General features: G+C 42.3%; 2 protein-coding genes across 2 annotated transcripts; both read left to right on the plus strand.

Annotated features, from left to right (window-relative positions):
- Nucleotides 1-738: 738 nt before the first annotated feature.
- On the plus strand, nt 739-8,594 carry LOC124124704 (PRELI domain-containing protein 2-like). Its single transcript, XM_046487935.2, has 6 exons — nt 739-934; nt 1,398-1,455; nt 2,112-2,185; nt 2,826-2,986; nt 6,607-6,712; nt 7,786-8,594. Exons 1-6 carry the CDS (start codon nt 860-862, stop codon nt 7,864-7,866), a joined length of 555 nt encoding a protein of 184 aa, XP_046343891.1. The 5' UTR covers nt 739-859; the 3' UTR covers nt 7,867-8,594.
- A 2,045-nt stretch (nt 8,595-10,639) lies between these two features.
- Nucleotides 10,640-19,138, plus strand: LOC124124707 (PRELI domain-containing protein 2-like). The gene is made up of 6 exons (XM_046487938.2): nt 10,640-10,778; nt 13,809-13,866; nt 17,185-17,258; nt 18,105-18,265; nt 18,591-18,696; nt 19,034-19,138. Exons 1-6 carry the CDS (start codon nt 10,704-10,706, stop codon nt 19,088-19,090), a joined length of 531 nt encoding a protein of 176 aa, XP_046343894.2. The 5' UTR covers nt 10,640-10,703; the 3' UTR covers nt 19,091-19,138.
- The last annotated feature ends 326 nt before the right edge of the window (nt 19,139-19,464 follow it).

Below are 19,464 nucleotides of genomic sequence, written 5' to 3' on the forward strand. Positions count from 1 at the left end.
GAGCTATGGTCTGATGGTTTCACAGCATTTATATACCGGGAATATCCTTACTGAAACTTTTGAAGGTAAACCTATTACTATTTCATACCTCGCTTCACACTTGTGATTTCACTTTTAAACCATTTACATTTAGTAAAAGAAACCGACCTCATACAATTTCCTGGTTTATATTCTAACTAGACGGTGAAATGTATGGTATTATAATATTTATTGGTTGTACATTGATTTCGCTCCCAGGAACAGGTGGTCTTAACCCTCACCTGAAGACCAGGGAAATGTATGTAGATGTAGGAAATAGGGAGTTAGATAAACTTACATGCGCAACGTGACTATTGATTATTCTCTTAAAGCACACGTACTGTTATGGCGACTTTTGTTTATTTCTGTACACTTTCAAAAGAGATAATAAAGTTATATTTACAAAAGGGCTCACAGAGCCTTAGCTGAACAGCTTAAACGATTTTACAAACGTACACCCTATACCATGTTGGTATTATCATAACATTGAAACATGACAATCTTCTAAAACCGATAAGATAGATTGATGTAAGGGAGGCTACTCTCAAACTGTCGATCCCTTTTCTAATAATATGATGTCGACAATTTCAATGTAGCACTTGTTATTAAACATAAACATTGGCCATGTGTCTGGACAAGAAAAATAAAATATTTACGTTAAGGTTTAGATTTGTATTGTAGTTTTACTTTGAAGCGGCGTATAATATCTTAGAACTCTCTAGTTCCGGTGCACGGAAAATGCACTGCGGGGATAATCCGGCGTGTGTAAATGTGTAAACAAACCCTATGTCAGAATTCTTCCGGTGGTATATCGTCTTTGTGAGAAGTACTGGTGACAAACATGGTGGTGTCAGTGACTATTCAACATTTATTCAAGTATCCTCTAGAGTTCGTCGCAAACACACACTTTCAGAAGGTAATGTATGGAGCACCAGGACACGCGGAGCACGGGTGTTCCATTTAAACTGACATTAGTGACAGTGGGAGTGGCACAGAATATCTACATATAGATGTATGACGCGTAAACACACCGTGAACGTTTGAAGAAACTCAACCGTTTCATATATGGAGGGACTAATAGATGGAGTGGTCGATCAGACTCCTGCCTTCCTTCCGTGCCATGTCACCCGAAGGAAGTTGCTCCAAACAAATATGTATTTCTATACGTTTTTGTTTCGAACGTTTATCACTCAGATGAAATATTGCTGAGTGAGGGATTTAACAACAATTAAATAATGGCGTTTGTGTTTATTGAATGTGTTCAACTTTAAGTTCATATTGTTATTAACTGAAATATTTAAACAATAACGAAACAAACAAAACAAATATAAAGTTTAAATGTATTTGACGACCTTGACCTTGTGTGACTGATGTTTCAGTATCCAAGTAAAGGGGAGAAGTTCGTTGTGAGGGTCGACACCGTGGAACACAGAAGAGGTATGTTGACCTTATAAGTGACACACCAGTGTCTCAGTGTCAGACATACAACTTGAATGATGGGTTACTCTCAAAAATCAGATCTTAGTTCTCGCTATCACTAAACAATGATCTTTTTTTAGCGGCAGCGAGAACTTAGATCTGATTTTAATGAGATTGTCTCCACCACGGCTTCCTGTCAGAAGAGATGTCACTGTTTCTATCTCTCACATCAGCAACTTGGCTGTGGAATTTGTTTGGACGGCTATATTTGTAAGTGTTTCGATCAGGACCGTGAACATCCGGGGTAGAATAGGTCTTCAGCAACCCATGCTTGCTGTAAAAGGTGACTATGCTTGTCGTAAGAGGCGACTAACGGGATTGGGTGGTCAGGCTCGCTGACTTGGTTGATGCATGTCAGTATATCCCAATTGCGTGGATCGATGCTCATGATATCAATCACTGGATTGTCAGGTCCAGACTCGATTATTTACAGACCGCCGTCATATAGCTGGAATATTGCTGAGTGGGGCATTAAACAATAAACAAACAAATCGATCAGGACTCTGAATGAATCTTTGCTGATGATTGGGTCTGTGCTATATGTCCTTAAAGAATGTAATATTATTCCCTGGATAATCTTGGCAGTCAAGGATGTTGTTAAAACCCTGTTTCAGATGTCGTCCATGGTATAAACTACTGGAGAAGGATTGCAGTGTGTGCTAATGTCATCCCTGGTATCCTGAGAACCGTAAGTCAATGAATCTCTGCCTGTTATCATGGGATCTTTCACAATTGATGTGATATTGTGATGGTTAAATACAGTATTGCTATATTTACTGCAACATAGCTTCAACAATTGCAGTGTAGGTACAACTATTGCATTGTCTATGATGTAGGTCCAACTATTTCCATAGTAATGGGATTTTTTTATAAGTACCCCTACTGGATTATTTGACACGATAGAAAAAGGGCCTTGCATGTCTGCCAAGTCCGAATGCTACACCTTGCTCAACACATTGTTGGGGATATGAGGGAGGGGCGTCCGGCCTTCTAGAAACTGTCACATCACAATGACGTTTCCAATGACCAAGCTTGCTATGCTTGTTTATATCAAGGGGAGGTAAGTCGCCTCCCGCTTCCTGTTTAAATCTACAACACTCAACATTCAAGCATCTAGTAGAAGATAGATCTATCTATCAGATGTGCAATGAAAATGGTAGCAGTGTGCTCAAGTGTTGTACCAATAGTTGATTTTGAAAATAGAATGTCAACTTATATTTGTGTCACTGTGTTTAATTGTAATGGAGGTATGTACTTTTCTGTAATGAGAGTTTTATTCTTCAAGATTGACAGTCTAACCTTGATCTGGAACATATTTCATCCCTCAGATAAATGTGCTGAACGAGCAGAATTTCCTACTGGAAGAAGAGGCGTGGCTGGATTTTCGCAAGCCTGAGTTTCGACTGCAGAGCTGCAATATCACATGGTCCAAGTACGCCCATATATGGGAGGAATCTACATTCAAGCCAAGTCAAGACAATCCAAAATGGTTTGTATCTCATGGCATGACAACATCCCTAAACCTTGTCTGAGTTAGAATAGTTCCCAGCAACCCATGCTGGTCGTAGGAGGTGACCAAAGGATCAGGTAGCATGCCCTTGTACCTTGTGTTAGTCTGTGTTAGAATAGTTCCCAGCAACCCATGCTGGTCGTAGGAGGTGGCCAAAGGATCAGGTGGTCAGACAGCATGGCCTTCTTCCTTGTGTTAGTCTGGGTTAGAATAGTCCCCAGCAACCCATGCTGGTCGTATGAGGTGACCAAAGGATCAGGTGGTCAGACAGCATGGCCTTGTACCTTGTGTTAGTCTGTGTTAGAATAGTTCCCAGCAACCCATGCTGGTCGTAGGAGGTGGCCAAAGGATCAGGTGGTCAGACAGCATGGCCTTCTTCCTTGTGTTAGTCTGGGTTAGAATAGTCCCCAGCAACCCATGCTGGTCGTATGAGGTGACCAAAGGATCAGGTGGTCAGACAGCATGGCCTTGTACCTTGTGTTAGTCTGTGTTAGAATAGTTCCCAGCAACCCATGCTGGTCGTAGGAGGTGGCCAAAGGATCAGGTGGTCAGACAGCATGGCCTTCTTCCTTGTGTTAGTCTGGGTTAGAATAGTCCCCAGCAACCCATGCTGGTCGTAGGAGGTGGCCAAAGGATCAGGTGGTCAGACAGCATGTCCTTGTACCTTGTGTTAGTCTGCGTCAGAATAGTTCCCAGCAACCCATGCTGGTCGTAGGAGGTGGCCAAAGGATCAGGTGGTCAGACAGCATGGCCTTCTTCCTTGTGTTAGTCTGGGTTAGAATAGTCCCCAGCAACCCATGCTGGTCGTATGAGGTGACCAAAGGATCAGGTGGTCAGACAGCATGGCCTTGTACCTTGTGTTAGTCTGTGTTAGAATAGTTCCCAGCAACCCATGCTGGTCGTAGGAGGTGGCCAAAGGATCAGGTGGTCAGACAGCATGGCCTTCTTCCTTGTGTTAGTCTGGGTTAGAATAGTCCCCAGCAACCCATGCTGGTCGTATGAGGTGACCAAAGGATCAGGTGGTCAGACAGCATGGCCTTGTACCTTGTGTTAGTCTGTGTTAGAATAGTTCCCAGCAACCCATGCTGGTCGTAGGTGACCAAAGGATCAGGTGGTCAGACAGCATGCCCTTGAACCTTGTGTGGATTGTTGCTTACAATATCAATCACTGGATTGTCTGCTCTACACATGATTATTTGCATGCTGCCGAAAGATAGCTGGAATATTGCTGAGTGTGGCGTTAAACAAGAAACGTCCTTGAACCCAGGCTTATTTGATGCATACGTTCTCCTTGACAATGATAGTTGTCTGTCAGTACTAGGGCTGTGACGAGTCCAGATTTACTACACAGGTACCCACCCCCACTATTATTTAGATACACATATAAACCGATCTGGTCATGCATACACTGAGGTTAACTGAAGTTATATAATTATGCAAACGTATAAAGTCAGAAGGAATGTGTGTATAGTCAGAAAGAAATGTGAACATTTGTCACTTATATAGTGTAACCATAGAGTTCTAGATAATTTTTGCCATAAAACAATATAATCACGTGACTAACCACAGGTCCGGGTAGTCCTGTGGGTACCCAGATCCTACTCAGTGCCCACCTGACCTGAGTACCCGAGTTACCTGTCCCAGCTCTAGTCAGTACCCATGCATGTTGGACTGCTAACTTATATGTAAAGCCGTTTGAACAGTGTTTGAGAGAGAAAGCCCAAAGTGGCATAAAGCATGACACACTAACACACATTCATAATGATGTTAATCTGCTTCAGATCCTCACATTGTTGAATGTAGAATGACATTCTCCCCTTGCCATGTGAGGCAGGTTGTACAACCATCTGTTGTGTTTACGAGATTCCAGTGTAAAACATCGTATCACCGTGGCCAGGGATTGTCTGACAAGGCTTCAGTGACCTTACTTAATTAATGTTTTGGTAACACAATGTTTACTAACCATGATGCTAACGTATACAGTGTTAGAAAATGGCGCTAGTCCTGTTGTCCCCGCCAAACTGCCCAATAGTTAATGTATCATAAGGACTAGTTAGTGCAAAGATGACCAGGCTTGTCGTAAGAGGCGTCTAATGGGATCGGGTTGTCAGGCTCGCTAACTTGGTTGTTGCATGTCAGTATATCCCAATTGCGTGGATCGATGCTCATGATATCAATCACTGGATTGTCTGGTCCAGACTCGATTATTTACAGACCGCCGTCATATAGCTGGAATTTTGCTGAGTGCGGCGTTAAACAACAAAGAAACAAAATGAAAAAAAAGGGAACACCCACCTACTCACTTCCTTTTGTCTTCAATTTGACACAAGAATGGGCAGCACATCTATACAGCACCCAGGGGATGGAATCTATCGTGTCTTCACCAGTACTACAACCCGGGAGGACAACTCATCCCTCTCTTATTGAGGATCAGGAGTTTGTGAATACAGACACTTTGAATCGGCATACGCTTCCAAGGTTATCTACATTCCTTCAAGGCATAGTTTCTGGTAACACTGCTGCACTTCCGTCTCAAGCACTTGATTGTATGATTATTCAACTGGAAAATTATTCATTCAACCTCGATCTACAAGATACAGCTGCAACTTTAAAATACTTTCCACAACCGTTTAGTAAATGCCTCGACAATCTGTAGGGGAATGCACTTGTTTGATCTTTGTGTGATTGGGCGTTGGTCTGCAGGTGAACACATCTCCACATTAACAACTCGAAGTTCAAAGCAGTGGTATTAGCGATTACACATTGGACGCCCCCTTTCTCTTCGTAACCTGATTCAACCTGTCACCAGACACGTTTCGCCTTGCGTTTGGCACATCTCCAGAAATTTCTCATGGTCGGTGGTTATTCTCAGAAGTTGGCTCGGACTATAACTCAGACGCTTCACACAAGTGGAAGGCGTTCGAAGGCTAATGTTCATCTCCAGATGTTCCATCTCCAACCACTGCGTCACCTCCACAAATAGCTGAATACCTTCAACATTTCCGTACTACCTCCACTAAATCATTATATGACAAAAAGTGACAAGTGTTTGAAGGATATTGCAAAGCAAGAGATATCACAAACCCGACCCCCCCACCTCAACAGATTGCTGTAGGGATCTACATTGGCTACTTATCAAGCAGCAATTAACTCAATTGTTGCTACTACTACGGGTTTGAAGATTTCCATGGAGCTGAACTGCAAGCTCTCATTCGATCTTACAAACTGGCTGATGAAGCTTCCAGTTTTCGATCTCCTGCTGGGGACCTAGACGTCATCTTGTGCCATTTATCATCGGAGGACTATCGACTTTTAGAAGATAAAGATTTTGAACAGTCATGTGACTGGATCATACTAGTTTAATACCAGCTTCTTCGTGTACGTCTCACTCCCCATTGCCCAACCCTGGGATAAATGCATAGTGTGAGATAGGACAAGTTTAAAAATTTAATATTTTTAGAATAAGTGGAATGCTGCTCATGATATTAATCACTGGTTTGTCAGACACACATCTTCTACCAGTAGCTGCCCTAAACAACAAACAAGAAAAACCCTGTTAACCATATCGTATGTTGTTTTCACTTCGATGTTTGTTTCAGGACAGTCCTCGAGCAGCATGGGGTGGTTGAGGTGAAGGCATTTGGGCCGTTTGGGCGTGTCCTAGAGATGTTCGCTCAGAGATTTTTGCAGTCTGGAGTGAAGAGAGTGAGCTATGTTTCAATCTAGTCAATTTTGAAAACGTTATTATTCCTTCTGCTGACAAAAATATTGAAAACAAAATCAGGTGGACTACTGCCGGTCCTCGTGATACACAGGTTGAAGAAGGTTATTCAAGTAAAAATACAACACAGTTAGGTTTTATGTGAAAAATATCCATTGGACAAGAAACTCGATAATCGATTCCGGCTTAGAGTTGGTCCCCTGCAGCCTACGCTGGTCGTGAGAGGGACTGAATAGATCAGGAGGTGAGGCTTGGTGACTTGCTTGATTGCACGTCTTCATACCTCGGCAACGTGGATCGTTGTTCATGGTATCCATCACTGGATTGTCGGGTCCAGATTGGATTATTTAGTCAGTCATCATATGGCTTGAGTATTGCTGAGTGAGGCATCTACAGTTAACAAACAGCATGTGAGTGATATGAGGGGAAGGTTGTTTTTCAGGGCATTGTCATTTGCAGAAGCCCGAGACCTGCTATCAACTGCCTGACGAAGGAGGACAGTTGAACAGATGAAGCTTCAGCAAATGATAATGCCCTAAGTAATAACGTTACCCTTATAACAGCTAACAGGAAAAGAATTTGTAGCTATTCCAAAACGAACACAACAACAAACAGCAGCATGAGTTTAGTGGCTGTATTAAAACCTCATCGGAGGTCATTAATTCACAAATACAGTAAACTATAGTCATAAGAATGCGCTTATACCTAACTGACGGATATAACAAACTGGTTTTGGGTCCCGTCGATTTACTATCTATATAACGAACTACGGTTATATTAGTGGTCTCTTTTGGTTCGTTCTAACTGTAGTTTACTGTACATTGTCATAGAACATACCGTAATATAGGATGATGTCACAAGAAATATAATGCCAAGGACGTCACATAACAATAGAATAGATAGTGGCCTGTTGTTAGGGAAATGTGAACTGCTATCAAGTTACAGTGGCCCGCAGATTTCTGATTACAAACAGGCATTTTTATGATAATTCTATCCATTTTAGCTACAACACAGTTTGACGTTTACACTAGCACTGCTCTTGGTTCTCCTGTTGCAGGGGTTGAGAATAATGGAGGAGCTCTTGCAGGAGAGGGCAAGCAAAGCTTACATCACCCAGGACAACCCAAGTGTGTCGTGACCTGCCTGCCAATGTCACCCAGGTGGACGTCGATGCCGGTGTGTTGCTCCATGACCATGACTTTCGAAATGATCTTGCTGCAGACTGACAATCGAGACATTAGTTGTTAAAATGTTGAATGATGTGTTAATGCTATGTATTTTATGAGTTTGTTAATGAAATTTTCTTACCTGTTGATTACAGGTATCTTGATACCAGTGCCAAAATTGATAATGAATACTTTTATTTAACTCACATAATCAGTACTCATAACTTTAGTGAAATGTTTCCTGGAATTAAACCAAATTTAGTGTGAGTGAGTTGGGTTTTACATCATTTTGAACAGTATTCCAGCTGTATCTCAGTGTGTCAGCTTGATGTGGGAGGAAAAGTGAAGCAGGTTTACCACTTTGGTGAAACTCATGGACATGGTATGGTGCTGACAAACCTACATAATCGGGGAATTCGAACCCACAATCAAAGGTTTGTGGCCTGCCCAAGGGACGTCCAAGACCTGCATCACGCTGTGACATAACTGGAATACTTTTCAAAGCGGCGTTAAACCCAATTCACTCACTATAAAGACACCAAAGCCTTCTCAGAAAATACCCTATGGGTGCATGGGGGGCCCAGTCATCTAAGGTGCCATGATTCGCTGTTCAGTCATCTAAGGTGCTGCGATTTGCTGTGTAGAAATGCGTCCCTTGGGCACGCCAGACACCTATGATTGTGGGTTCTAATCCCGGTTCGCCCCAATTATGTTTCTAGGTTTGTCAGCACCATACCGTGCTCGTGGGTTTCACCGAAGTGGTAAACGTCTGAGACATGCATCACTTCAGGCTTTCCTCCAACATTAAGCTGACACGCCGTGATATAACTAGAATACTGTTCAAAGCGGCGTTAAACCCAATTCACTCACTCACTCACTAAACATCCTACATGTAATACAGAATTGGACTTTTTCGCACTAAACCATTCAACCCAATGAATCAAAAAATTAAATATTGATCTGGTTTAATTTATTTAATGTTATTTTGACTGACAAAGCTACCTGGTTCGGTAAATATCTATAAGGTACAAAATGAAAAAAATGTGGCCTGATACACGTACATTTACTAACATATCGATGTACTGACACAGACAGGAAGCTGTTTTGGTCCAGCAAGTACAGGGGTTTGAATGCAGTATGGCAGCTTTAACAGCATTATTTGAATGAAAATATTTTACCTTTTAATCCATTATGATTGTTTTATCATATGATATATACATTTTATTGATCTTACAGATCTATAATCAGAAGATGACCTTGCCATGAACATATTAGGTATTGATACTGCCAAGGGAAACATTATCTCACTTACCGTATTCGGTGTATAAAGCTCCCGGATCCAGTAATTGACCATGACCAAGCTTGCAATATTTACAAGCATCCCCTGGTAATTAAGTTGACAGTCTGTATTGTCTTGTGTATGTTACAGATTTGTTTCACTGAAAATGCAGCGTACAATGGGTATTTAGTTGCCTAGCAACCTTATTAAAAAGGTTTTTGTTTTCATTTACGTTTCAACTCGGCTTGAATAGAAAACAAATATAACTCTTTGTTATGGTTTTAAAAACTGCCCCATTTGTCAATTCCTAAGTGCCCATAGTGTGATTTTTTGTGTGTACATTTCATTAAATACCAGCAACATATCAGGTCCATGGCTGCTGTAATACTAGTCCTTTACAACTCACAATGTCTTGTGTGCCATACTCACCACAAAGAGGAATGCTACTGACTTTTAAACCGTTTTCAAACTACAAGTGAAGAACTTTAAGGCTGTAGTGAGGATGAGGAGGAGATGATGGGTTGTTGTTTTACATGATAAGCATTTATGTGGCTGATACTCTGACATCATTCTTGTGTTGCTGTGGTGATGCTTGCTGCTAGTCAAGAGATACTTGGCATGTGTTATGTTGCGTATTTCTTTTAATAAAACTGATTCTTACCTTGTACTTTCTTTATGTTTTGAAATATTTCATTTACTGTGTGTCAGGTATTGCACATGATTTGCCTGCTGAAATGGAAGTATATCTTGGTATACTGCAGCGGTGGATCCAAAATACATCTTGGTGTACTGCAGAGAGTGGATCGGAAATACATCTTGGTGTACTGCAGAGAGAGGATCCGAAATATATCTTGGTGTAATGCCGAGAGAGAATCCAAAATATTTCAATAAAGGGACGGATTGTCTAGGACATATACACAATGTGATGATAAAAAGGTCAAACCATTTTCACTGTACGTTTACTTGCAAAGCAACACCCAAACCTCGTATTTGTTTGAAAGAATAACAGGTTTAGTTATTCACACTAAATACACACACCCTAATAATTTATATTTTGGACACATTATTCACAACCAGAACTTTCTTCAACTCCTTTGAAGTTTTCACAAGACTTGTTTAAATAATAAAGTGACTATTCGGGATTAATTGATGAGGCGAAAGGGAGACAACTGTGACGACACTTGTGACCATACCTCATATATTTAAAAGCAAGAATGGGTTCAAATCGCGCTCATGAGTACCACTTGATTAAAATGGCCAGGAGAAAACTGTGTAACCTTGGATCATACCCGATAAATTGTATGTCAGATTTGTTTTAATAAGGTGCACGATTCAGCTCATTAGTAATTTGACAATCTATTGAAGCAACATAAAATACCTAGGAACTCTTGCGTCTCTGGGGGGAATAAAAAAAAATTGTAACTGGTTCCTTCTTTAGTATGCGCGAGTATACATAATACATGTACCACTAGACGGGGTGCCAGTCAAATGACTTTTTTCTGATGTTTACAAACGTGCACAGAAGACAACATGGTTATATCTGTGGACATTCAACATATATTCAAACACCCGCTGGAATTCGTTGTCCAAACACATTTTACTAAGGCAAGTATCTTATTATTTGGTGTGTGAACTTCAGACGATGAAGGATACGGAGAAAGTTGATTCTTACGTAAGCACGAAATGCACGTGCTGACTATGGCTCTATACTGTATGGTATAAGTGATGTATGGCGTATGTAATGGATACTAAAGCCATTGATAACCGACCTTCCCTAAACACATTCACATAGTTATAACTTAGAAATATCATGGAATATGAATTAACAGGTTTTGCAAAAGCATGTGCTAGAATTTGACCTTACGAGAACGGTGGGGTGCAAATAAAAGCAAATACAGTATGCGGATACTGTGGATATGGTATAAGAGGAATTAACGTTATATCTAGACGTAGATCTAGAGAAGTATTGTTGTAACCGGAGTGGTTTAGTTGAATGAATCACTAAACGCAGGTTGATTTGTGGATGCCAGTTGTTTAATACATAAATAAACAGAGGCCCTGTGAAAATAAATACACAGAGTTAAAATATGCACAATACCTACACATACAAATAAATCATTACATTATAACTTATTAACAAATATTAGAATCTTATATATGATCATATACATTGTTATGATCCATCGTAATTAGCATGACTAGTTTTATCTTACTGTACTCTAAATATTACAGGAGATTTATCATATAATGTATTGACAAACATAGTTTATCAATAATGGGAGAATGATGATAAATGCATTAATACATAACACACAATTTCAGTACACATCACTATAAATACATACAAAATATAAATGTCCTCACCAGGTGTATGGCACTGTGCCCTTTGATGTCACAACATCAGACATCATTTGCTTTACTTGGATACACCTGAACATAAATTTATCATTTAACTAAAGCATTTATCCATGACATAAGCTTATGACATAAAAACATATATATATAACATGATTACAGTGTAACATATTACATCAATATGTTTACATCCTTAGGTATATACAAGAACCCTAAAATATATATTCTAATTACTCACCTCATCATACAGACATACATTCATACATGTGCAGTTAGGTGCAGAACTTTAATCTACAAGTAAACAATGGTAAATAGTTCCAGTCTATCAATAAATGTACTCATTATGCTTAGTTACACAATAAGTTAAGTAATATCTACATGAAAATGCTAGTTAAGATTAACTATTATACATACTTACATACTTAAAGTATTTAAGCAAATTTAGCCTAACTACATTTACCTGAATACGATGACTGATATGATATATATTTATCACACCTAACAATATAAGTATTATTAAAAGAAGTTAAGAAACCATACATATGCACCTTAACAAACCCTTCAAAGCACTAAATAAGAACACATAAATATACAATTCAAACAAACTAACCTGTGACAATTGACTGAATTATTTCAGCGATGAACCGACAACTTGTCTCCATACATAGTCAAATACAAGTGTAAATTCAAACTGACCAGTCACTGTCACTGAAAGTAAGTCCGTGTTGTCCGTCACGCCAAAAACATGGCTTTGATTCCCCACATGGGACAATGTGTGAAGCCCATTTTTCGTGTCCCCTGCCGTGATATTGCTAGAATATTGCTAAAGATGCGTAAAACCATACTGCGTCCATCCCCTCACTCACCACTCACCACTCCCTCACTCACCACTCACCCCCTCACCACTCCCTCCCTCCCTCACCCCTCCCTCCCTCCCTCACTCACCACTCCCTCCCTCACCACTCCCTCCCTCCCTCACTCACTCACTCACCACTCACCCCCTCACCACTCCCTCCCTCACTCACCACTCCCTCCCTCCCTCCCTCCCTCCCTCCCTCACCACTCACTCCCTCCCTCCCTCACTCACCACTCACCCCCTCACCACTCCCTCCCTCACTCACCACTCCCTCCCTCCCTCACTCACCCCTCACTCACCACTCCCTCCCTCCCTCACTCACCACTCCCTCCCTCCCTCCCTCCCTCACTCACCACTCACCCCCTCACCACTCCCTCCCTCACTCACCACTCCCTCCCTCCCTCCCTCCCTCCCTCCCTCACCACTCACTCCCTCCCTCCCTCACTCACCACTCACCCCCTCACCACTCCCTCCCTCACTCACCACTCCCTCCCTCCCTCACTCACCCCTCACTCACCACTCCCTCCCTCCCTCACTCACCACTCCCTCCCTCCTCCCTCACCACCCCCTCCCTCCCTCACTCACCACTCACCCCCTCACCACTCCCTCCCTCCCTCCCTCACTCAACACTCCCTCCCTCACCTCTCCCTCCCTCCCTCCTCCCTCCCTCTCCCTCCCTCCCTCCCTCCCTCACTCACCACTCACCCCCTCACCACTCCCTCCCTCCCTCACTCACCACTCCCTCCCTCCCTCACTCACTCACCACTCACCCCCTCACCACTCCCTCCCTCCCTCACTCACCACTCCCTCCCTCCCTCCCTCACTCACTCACCACTCACCCCCTCACCACTCCCTCCCTCACTCACTCACCACTCACTCACTCACCACTCCCTCCCTCCCTCCCTCCCTCCCTCACCACTCCCTCCCTCCCTCACTCACCACTCACCCCCTCACCACTCCATCCTCCCTCCCTCACTCACTCACCACTCCCTCCCTCCCTCACCACTCACCCCCTCACCTCTCCTTCCCTCCCTCCCTCACTCACCACTCACCCCCTCACCTCTCCCTCCCTCCCTCCCTCCCTCACTCACCACTCACCCCCTCACCACTCCCTCCCTCCCTCCCTCACTTACCACTCCCTCCCTCCCTCCCTCACCACTCACCACTCACCCCCTCACCACTCCCTCCCTCACTCACTCACTCACTCATCACTCACTCCCTCCCTCCCTCCCTCCCTCCCTCCCTCCCTCCCTCCCTCCCTCACTGACTGACTGACTGACTCACTGAATATCTGTTGGAAGCATGGTTAGCATGCTGTCCAGCCTCAACCCTCCACCCACAGCCTGTGTGTTTCTAATGGACACACACACACATCCTCTATTCCTTCGTTCAAACGTTGCTGACTGTCCAGTCTTGTGTTTCAGTACCCCTGCAAGCAGGAGAAGTATGTGGAGAGAGTGGACACTGTGGAACACAAGATTGGTACGGATAATAATAATAATAATAATAATAATCAATCATTCTCACTCCCTGGGGAGTATACATTCTCACTCAACAATCATTCTCAGCTCCCTGGGGAGTATACAACCCAAGCTGCCTGTTAGGCGCTAGAAGGTTAGCAGCCATATTGCCATCTCATCCTACCGGGTACCCATTCACTGCTGGGTGAACAGAGGCACATTTCGAAAATCACTTGCCCAAGGAGACACCACATGTGTTACATGTGCTTCAGTGTGGGGCAGGATTTCAAACTAAATCTATGCTAAATGGCTTCGATTTGTCCATTGCTAATCGCCAATCAGCACTAATTAACTTTTGACTTCCCTTGTTAATGTTTCCACCTTATTACTTTTTTTCTCACATGAACATATATATGCTCTCTGCATCCTAGCAGTCGGTCTCCTGATGAAGGAGCAAGCACATTCTCTGGAATGTTGTGTTCCTCAATAGATTCTCTCTCTGAAGAGTAAAGTGGTTCTACCAACCCTAACCAGGACTTGCACCAGGTGCATACTGACATGAAAACCAAGATAGAAAGCATGATCAATTACACATAACACAGAGATCAGTGATGTAGTATGGTACAGTCAAGTCCCGTTAATCCGACATCGATGGTTGCATATGATTGTGTCGGATTAACGAGTATGTCAGATAAACGAAATTTAGTAGTATCAACGTTCGTGATCGAAAATCGGACAACTACACGATAGATAAGGATTCAAACACGTTATAAAAAATATAAAATATATATTCATATTGTTATGTTAAATTGTTAACGTGACTTGTAATGGGATGTCCTCGTCGATAGATTGAGGTAATCTAAGCATGTGAATTATCCTGTTTTCTTTATTTAAAGCATTAATTGTTTATTGTTAAGCAAGTTTATCGCTGCAGCTTTGTAGTATGCAGCTACCAGCCGACTCGCCTCGCATCAAACGTCGGATTAACGAGACTGATTAATGAGTGATTTCGGTATTTCGTTGCAAATTAGGTGTGTCGGAGTCGGAGTGCGAGACTGTCGGATTAACGGGTCTAAATAGCACTGATTTAATCGGTTCCCATCATTAGTGTCGGATAAAGCCGATTGTCGGATTAACGAGTGTCGGATTAACGAGACGACTGTATATAAACTACAAAGGTACTGACTAAAGATCCACTTTTTTGGTGAGGTGAGGTGAAATGGGGGTTTAACGTTGTGTCCAAGATTATTGCACTTATATAGTGACGTGCATGTATGTGTGTGTGTTTGTGTGGCTGCTTGTACTAGTCCGGACTGATGCCGATTTATAGTGCTAGCTCACTGAGATACCATGCCGCAGTTTAACAGGAATACCCCACTCAGACACAGAATACTGACTCCGAGCCGACCAGTCCTTGTTTTAGCCCCTTAATGCTGAGTGCCAGACAGAGTAACAACAAGTACCATCTTTCAACGTCTTTTGGTTTTTGACATACATTTTAGGTCGAATTTTTCAATATTATTTTTTATGTTGGTTAATATAGACCTGTCCCAAGTTGAGGGCACACCAGCATTGTTTGCAGGTGGTACTAATCAGAGCCGGATCTAGTATATGAAAAGGAGGGGTGTACACAACTCAGTGACTGAGAGAGAGAGTGAGTTGGGTTTAACGCTGCTTTGAACAGAATTCCAGTTATGTCACGGCGTGTCAGCTTCATGTGGAAGGAAAGTCCAAAGGGATGCAGGTGTGACATTGACCCCTTAAGTGAAACTCACGAGCACGGGTAGGATGCTGACAAACCTAGAAACAGATTGGGTGTAATAGGATTCAAACCCACGCTGATAAGTCTCAGGCTTGCTCAAGGGATGCAACTCTGCACAGTGAATTGTGGCGCCTTCAGATGACTGGACCCCCTGTACACTACTGTGACTGAACACCCCCTGGAGCACACCTAAACATATGTACCAAAACCAGCAAGACTTGACGGTAGAGTAGAGTGTGACATGACTGAGTGATAGTATGCCATGAAATCTGAGTCGATTGTTGCTCATGATATCAATCACAGGTTTCTAAACCACTTCAGTACATGTCATTGAAAGGAAAAAGACAGAAATAAAAATATGAAAAATATTTATATATATGTAACCTTAAAGTCAAAATTATATTTGCTGAGTCCAGTAGCCAAATAAGGTCCTTTTCATATTTCATCCGTTCTGTCACTCAATCTCATTAAAATAAATTCTTTGTACTCGCTACCGCTAAACAAAGATCTGAGGACATCCCATTAGGGGTCATGTCAGAATGACCTTTCATCCGACCAATCAGAGCGTCTCCTACCAGATCATGAAAGTGACAGTCAGAACGTGTTTTCTAATCATACAACCACGAAATATTTGACACGGGGTATTTCGAATGACAGTAACGGGTTTTATGATTATATCCATACAATCTAGGCCATCTATAAGCCATTCCAGAGTGTTCTTCTTATCAGTTTTAATTTTTTTTAATCGAGAATACGTCAAAATATGTTTTGAAGCATAGTCGCCAGTTTGAAACTAGTGTCGTAAAGCTCGAGAAAGCTGCCTTCTGATTGGCTAATGTCGATTTCTTGTCAGTCATTTCATTGGTCGGTCAAAATTCGAGAAGGGTTGTTCTTACGTGACCCGTAATGGGATGTCCTCAGATCTTTGTTTAGCGGTAGCGAGAGCTAAGATCTGATTTTAATGAGATTGTTCTGTCACCAACCCACTCAGTCACTTACTGTTGAAGAGACTAAGTGTTCTGTCACTAACCCACTCAGTCACTTACTGTTGAAGAGACTAAGTGTTCTGTCACTAACCCACTCAGTCACTTCCTGTTGAAGAGACTAAGTGTTCTGTCACTAACCCACTCAGTCACTTCCTGTTGAAGAGACTAAGTGTTCTGTCACTAACCCACTCAGTCACTTCCTGTTGAAGAGACTTAGTTATAGGGCTGTCGGGTAGCCGAGTAGTCCTGGTGTTTCCTCATCCCACTGAAGACCCGTTTGATTCATCACATGCGTACAAGGTGTGAAATCCCTTCACAGTGTACTCCACTCTGTTATGGCATGAAACCCATCTCCCTCACTCACTCACTGTCAGTCACCACCACCTCCATGTTGCCTACTATGGCGTCGGGTAGCCTAGTGGTTAAAGTGTTCACTCGTCACTCCGAAGACCCGGGTTCAGTTCCCTACATGGCTACAATGTGTGGAGCCCATTTATAGTGTCCCCCGCGGTGATATTGCCGGAATATCGCTAAAAGCGGCGTAAAACCATACTCGCTCACTGTTGATTGTGCTGCATTGTGTTGTTTCCAGATGCTGCCAAGGGAACAGACTACAGGAAAAGGATAGCGGTGTGCACGAATGTGATACCCAGCATACTCCGGTCTGTAAGTATTCATATTACACTTTCTTATCTTCAGTTGGATTTGTCTCAAGCTGCCAAAATCACAATTTTTCAGGTAACTAAGTAGTGTGGCGAGGCAGGATAGATTAATTCACAAGGCGATTGAGTTATTCTGAGATGTTTTTGTTTTTTTCAGCCTGATGAATAAATGTTAAATCTCATACTTCTTCACTATACTATTGCCATCTTCCCGAGTCAAGGGTGTTAACTGACTATACAAATCCAGTTTCCACCCTTGCTGAACTAGGCTGGAATTTCTAGGCTTGATTGTTGTGCCAGCAGTGGCTATTACAAGTTACGTCCCTCCTACTGACCAATCAGATTCCATCTACATGTGTATCATATTACTTGCATTTACTTCACACACAATTTGGAAAATATCCGTCGGCGCCCAGTTGATGGCACACATGATTTGCAAATCCTGCAATCGACTGAAATCTGCACATCAGTTTACAAACCGGATGTCAATTAAGTAACACGATTTTGATTGGACTGTACTTAGACTCGTTAGTCTCGCCAAGAAGTAACTAGTTCGCCTAGTTCGTCAAGGGTGGAAACTGGATTTTTATAGTCCCTTAGCTCCCTTGCCTTGGGAAGATGGAGGCCCGCATCACTTCGGACTTTTCTCCCACATTAAGCTGACACGCCATGATACAACTGGAATACTGTTCAAAGTGGTATAAATCCCCATTCACTCACTCACTCACCATTGTGTGATTAAAACAAAGATGTATGTTATGACAGATCTGTGTAAACAACTAAAACCTTCTAATTTCTATATTCAGATCGTCTGAACAATTGCAAACTTCAGCTTTGTTTATGTATTCAGATCAATGTGCTGAATGAACAAAACATGTTGTTGAAAGAAGAGGCATGGCTAGATATCCGGAAACCTGAGTTTCGACTGCGGAGCTGCAATATCACATGGTCCAAGTACGCCCACATGTGGGAGGAGTCGACCTTTAAACCCTGTCAGGAGAATCCCAAATGGTTGGTGTCTCACTTAATGGGAATTAATTCTCATTAATCACTTCTCGGACTTGCCGTGCTCTTACAGACTTCACCATGAACTATTTATCACTGTCTGAAAAAATAGCTAAACAAATCGCTTGGTTAGTCAATCAAATGCCATGGAAGTATTTGCAATCTATTTATATATCATGAACAGTTTTCTATTACTGTTATTGAGGTAGCCTTGTGGTTACAGTGTTGGGTAGAATTTGAGAGCTGGTGTCTGGTATTTACTGCAAAATGAAGTTTTAGATGATTGGATTTGACTACTTAAAATAAATATTTGATCCATCGCTGATTGCAGGACAGTCCTGGAACAGCATGGGGTGATTGATGTGAAGGCGTTTGGACCCTTTGGGAGAGCGCTGGAAATGTTTGCAGAGAGATTTTTACATTCAGGAGTGAAAAGGGTGGGTGATGTTTGCAAAACTTGACATAACATTCTTTGTGGGCTTATGCAGTTTAATGATTATTTTAATACATTAGAATAGAAAGTATTGTGTTACTGGTTGACAAAATGGAAGAAAATAGGGAAAAGTGTTTGTTAATGACAGATTGTGTACTTCCTGTCCCACGTTGACCAAGTTTGATTTAATTTACATTGATGTAATTGCAGTAAAACACAGAGAAGAAAATGATGTTCTGAAAATATATTCCATGTTGTGGTCAGCAAATCCATAAACTTTGTGCTTAGATATATTATGCCTGGTTGATTTCAGTGATACACAATTATATGTCTTTCTACAGGGCCTGAGGATTATGGATGATCTACTACAAGAGCGATCTGGAAACTCGCCAAGATGATGCACGGTTACAGTAGTCAGCAGCTGTAACACCCCCCCCCCCCCCCCCTCTCACACCACCAACCCCTCACCCCCCACTCCTCTACCCTCCGCCCCCACTCCTCACCCCCCCACTCCTCAACCCCACCCCTCAACCCCACCCCCCACTCCTCACCCCTCACCTCAAACACACACACAACAATCAGGGGCTGTCTCCTGTAGATAAGATGACTGTTTGTGACCAACAGGGTTTTATATAGATTATTCACCCTCAAATCTACGGCAAATGTCATTTACAATTTCGCAGCAAAAAACAAATTTGGAATAATAATTCTGGTTATGATAACAAAAAATTAATTTAAGTATTTGAAGTTCACAAAGGTGACTTGCATTTCA

The sequence above is a fragment of the Haliotis rufescens genome, unplaced genomic scaffold, assembly GCF_023055435.1.
Source record: "Haliotis rufescens isolate VD_foot unplaced genomic scaffold, xgHalRufe1.0.p SCAF_5, whole genome shotgun sequence".
In the NCBI taxonomy this organism is placed as follows: domain Eukaryota; kingdom Metazoa; phylum Mollusca; class Gastropoda; order Lepetellida; family Haliotidae; genus Haliotis; species Haliotis rufescens.

Coding starts and splice junctions, on each gene's coding strand:
- LOC124124704 (XM_046487935.2), top strand. CDS start 860: ATGGTGGTGTCAGTGACTATTCAACATTTATTCAAGTATCCTCTAGAG. Junction 935..1,397: donor CAAACACACACTTTCAGAAG/GTAATGTATGGA, acceptor CTGATGTTTCAG/TATCCAAGTAAAGGGGAGAA. Junction 2,987..6,606: donor AGTCAAGACAATCCAAAATG/GTTTGTATCTCA, acceptor TGTTTGTTTCAG/GACAGTCCTCGAGCAGCATG.
- LOC124124707 (XM_046487938.2), top strand. CDS start 10,704: ATGGTTATATCTGTGGACATTCAACATATATTCAAACACCCGCTGGAA. Junction 17,259..18,104: donor TACCCAGCATACTCCGGTCT/GTAAGTATTCAT, acceptor TTATGTATTCAG/ATCAATGTGCTGAATGAACA. Junction 18,266..18,590: donor TGTCAGGAGAATCCCAAATG/GTTGGTGTCTCA, acceptor CGCTGATTGCAG/GACAGTCCTGGAACAGCATG.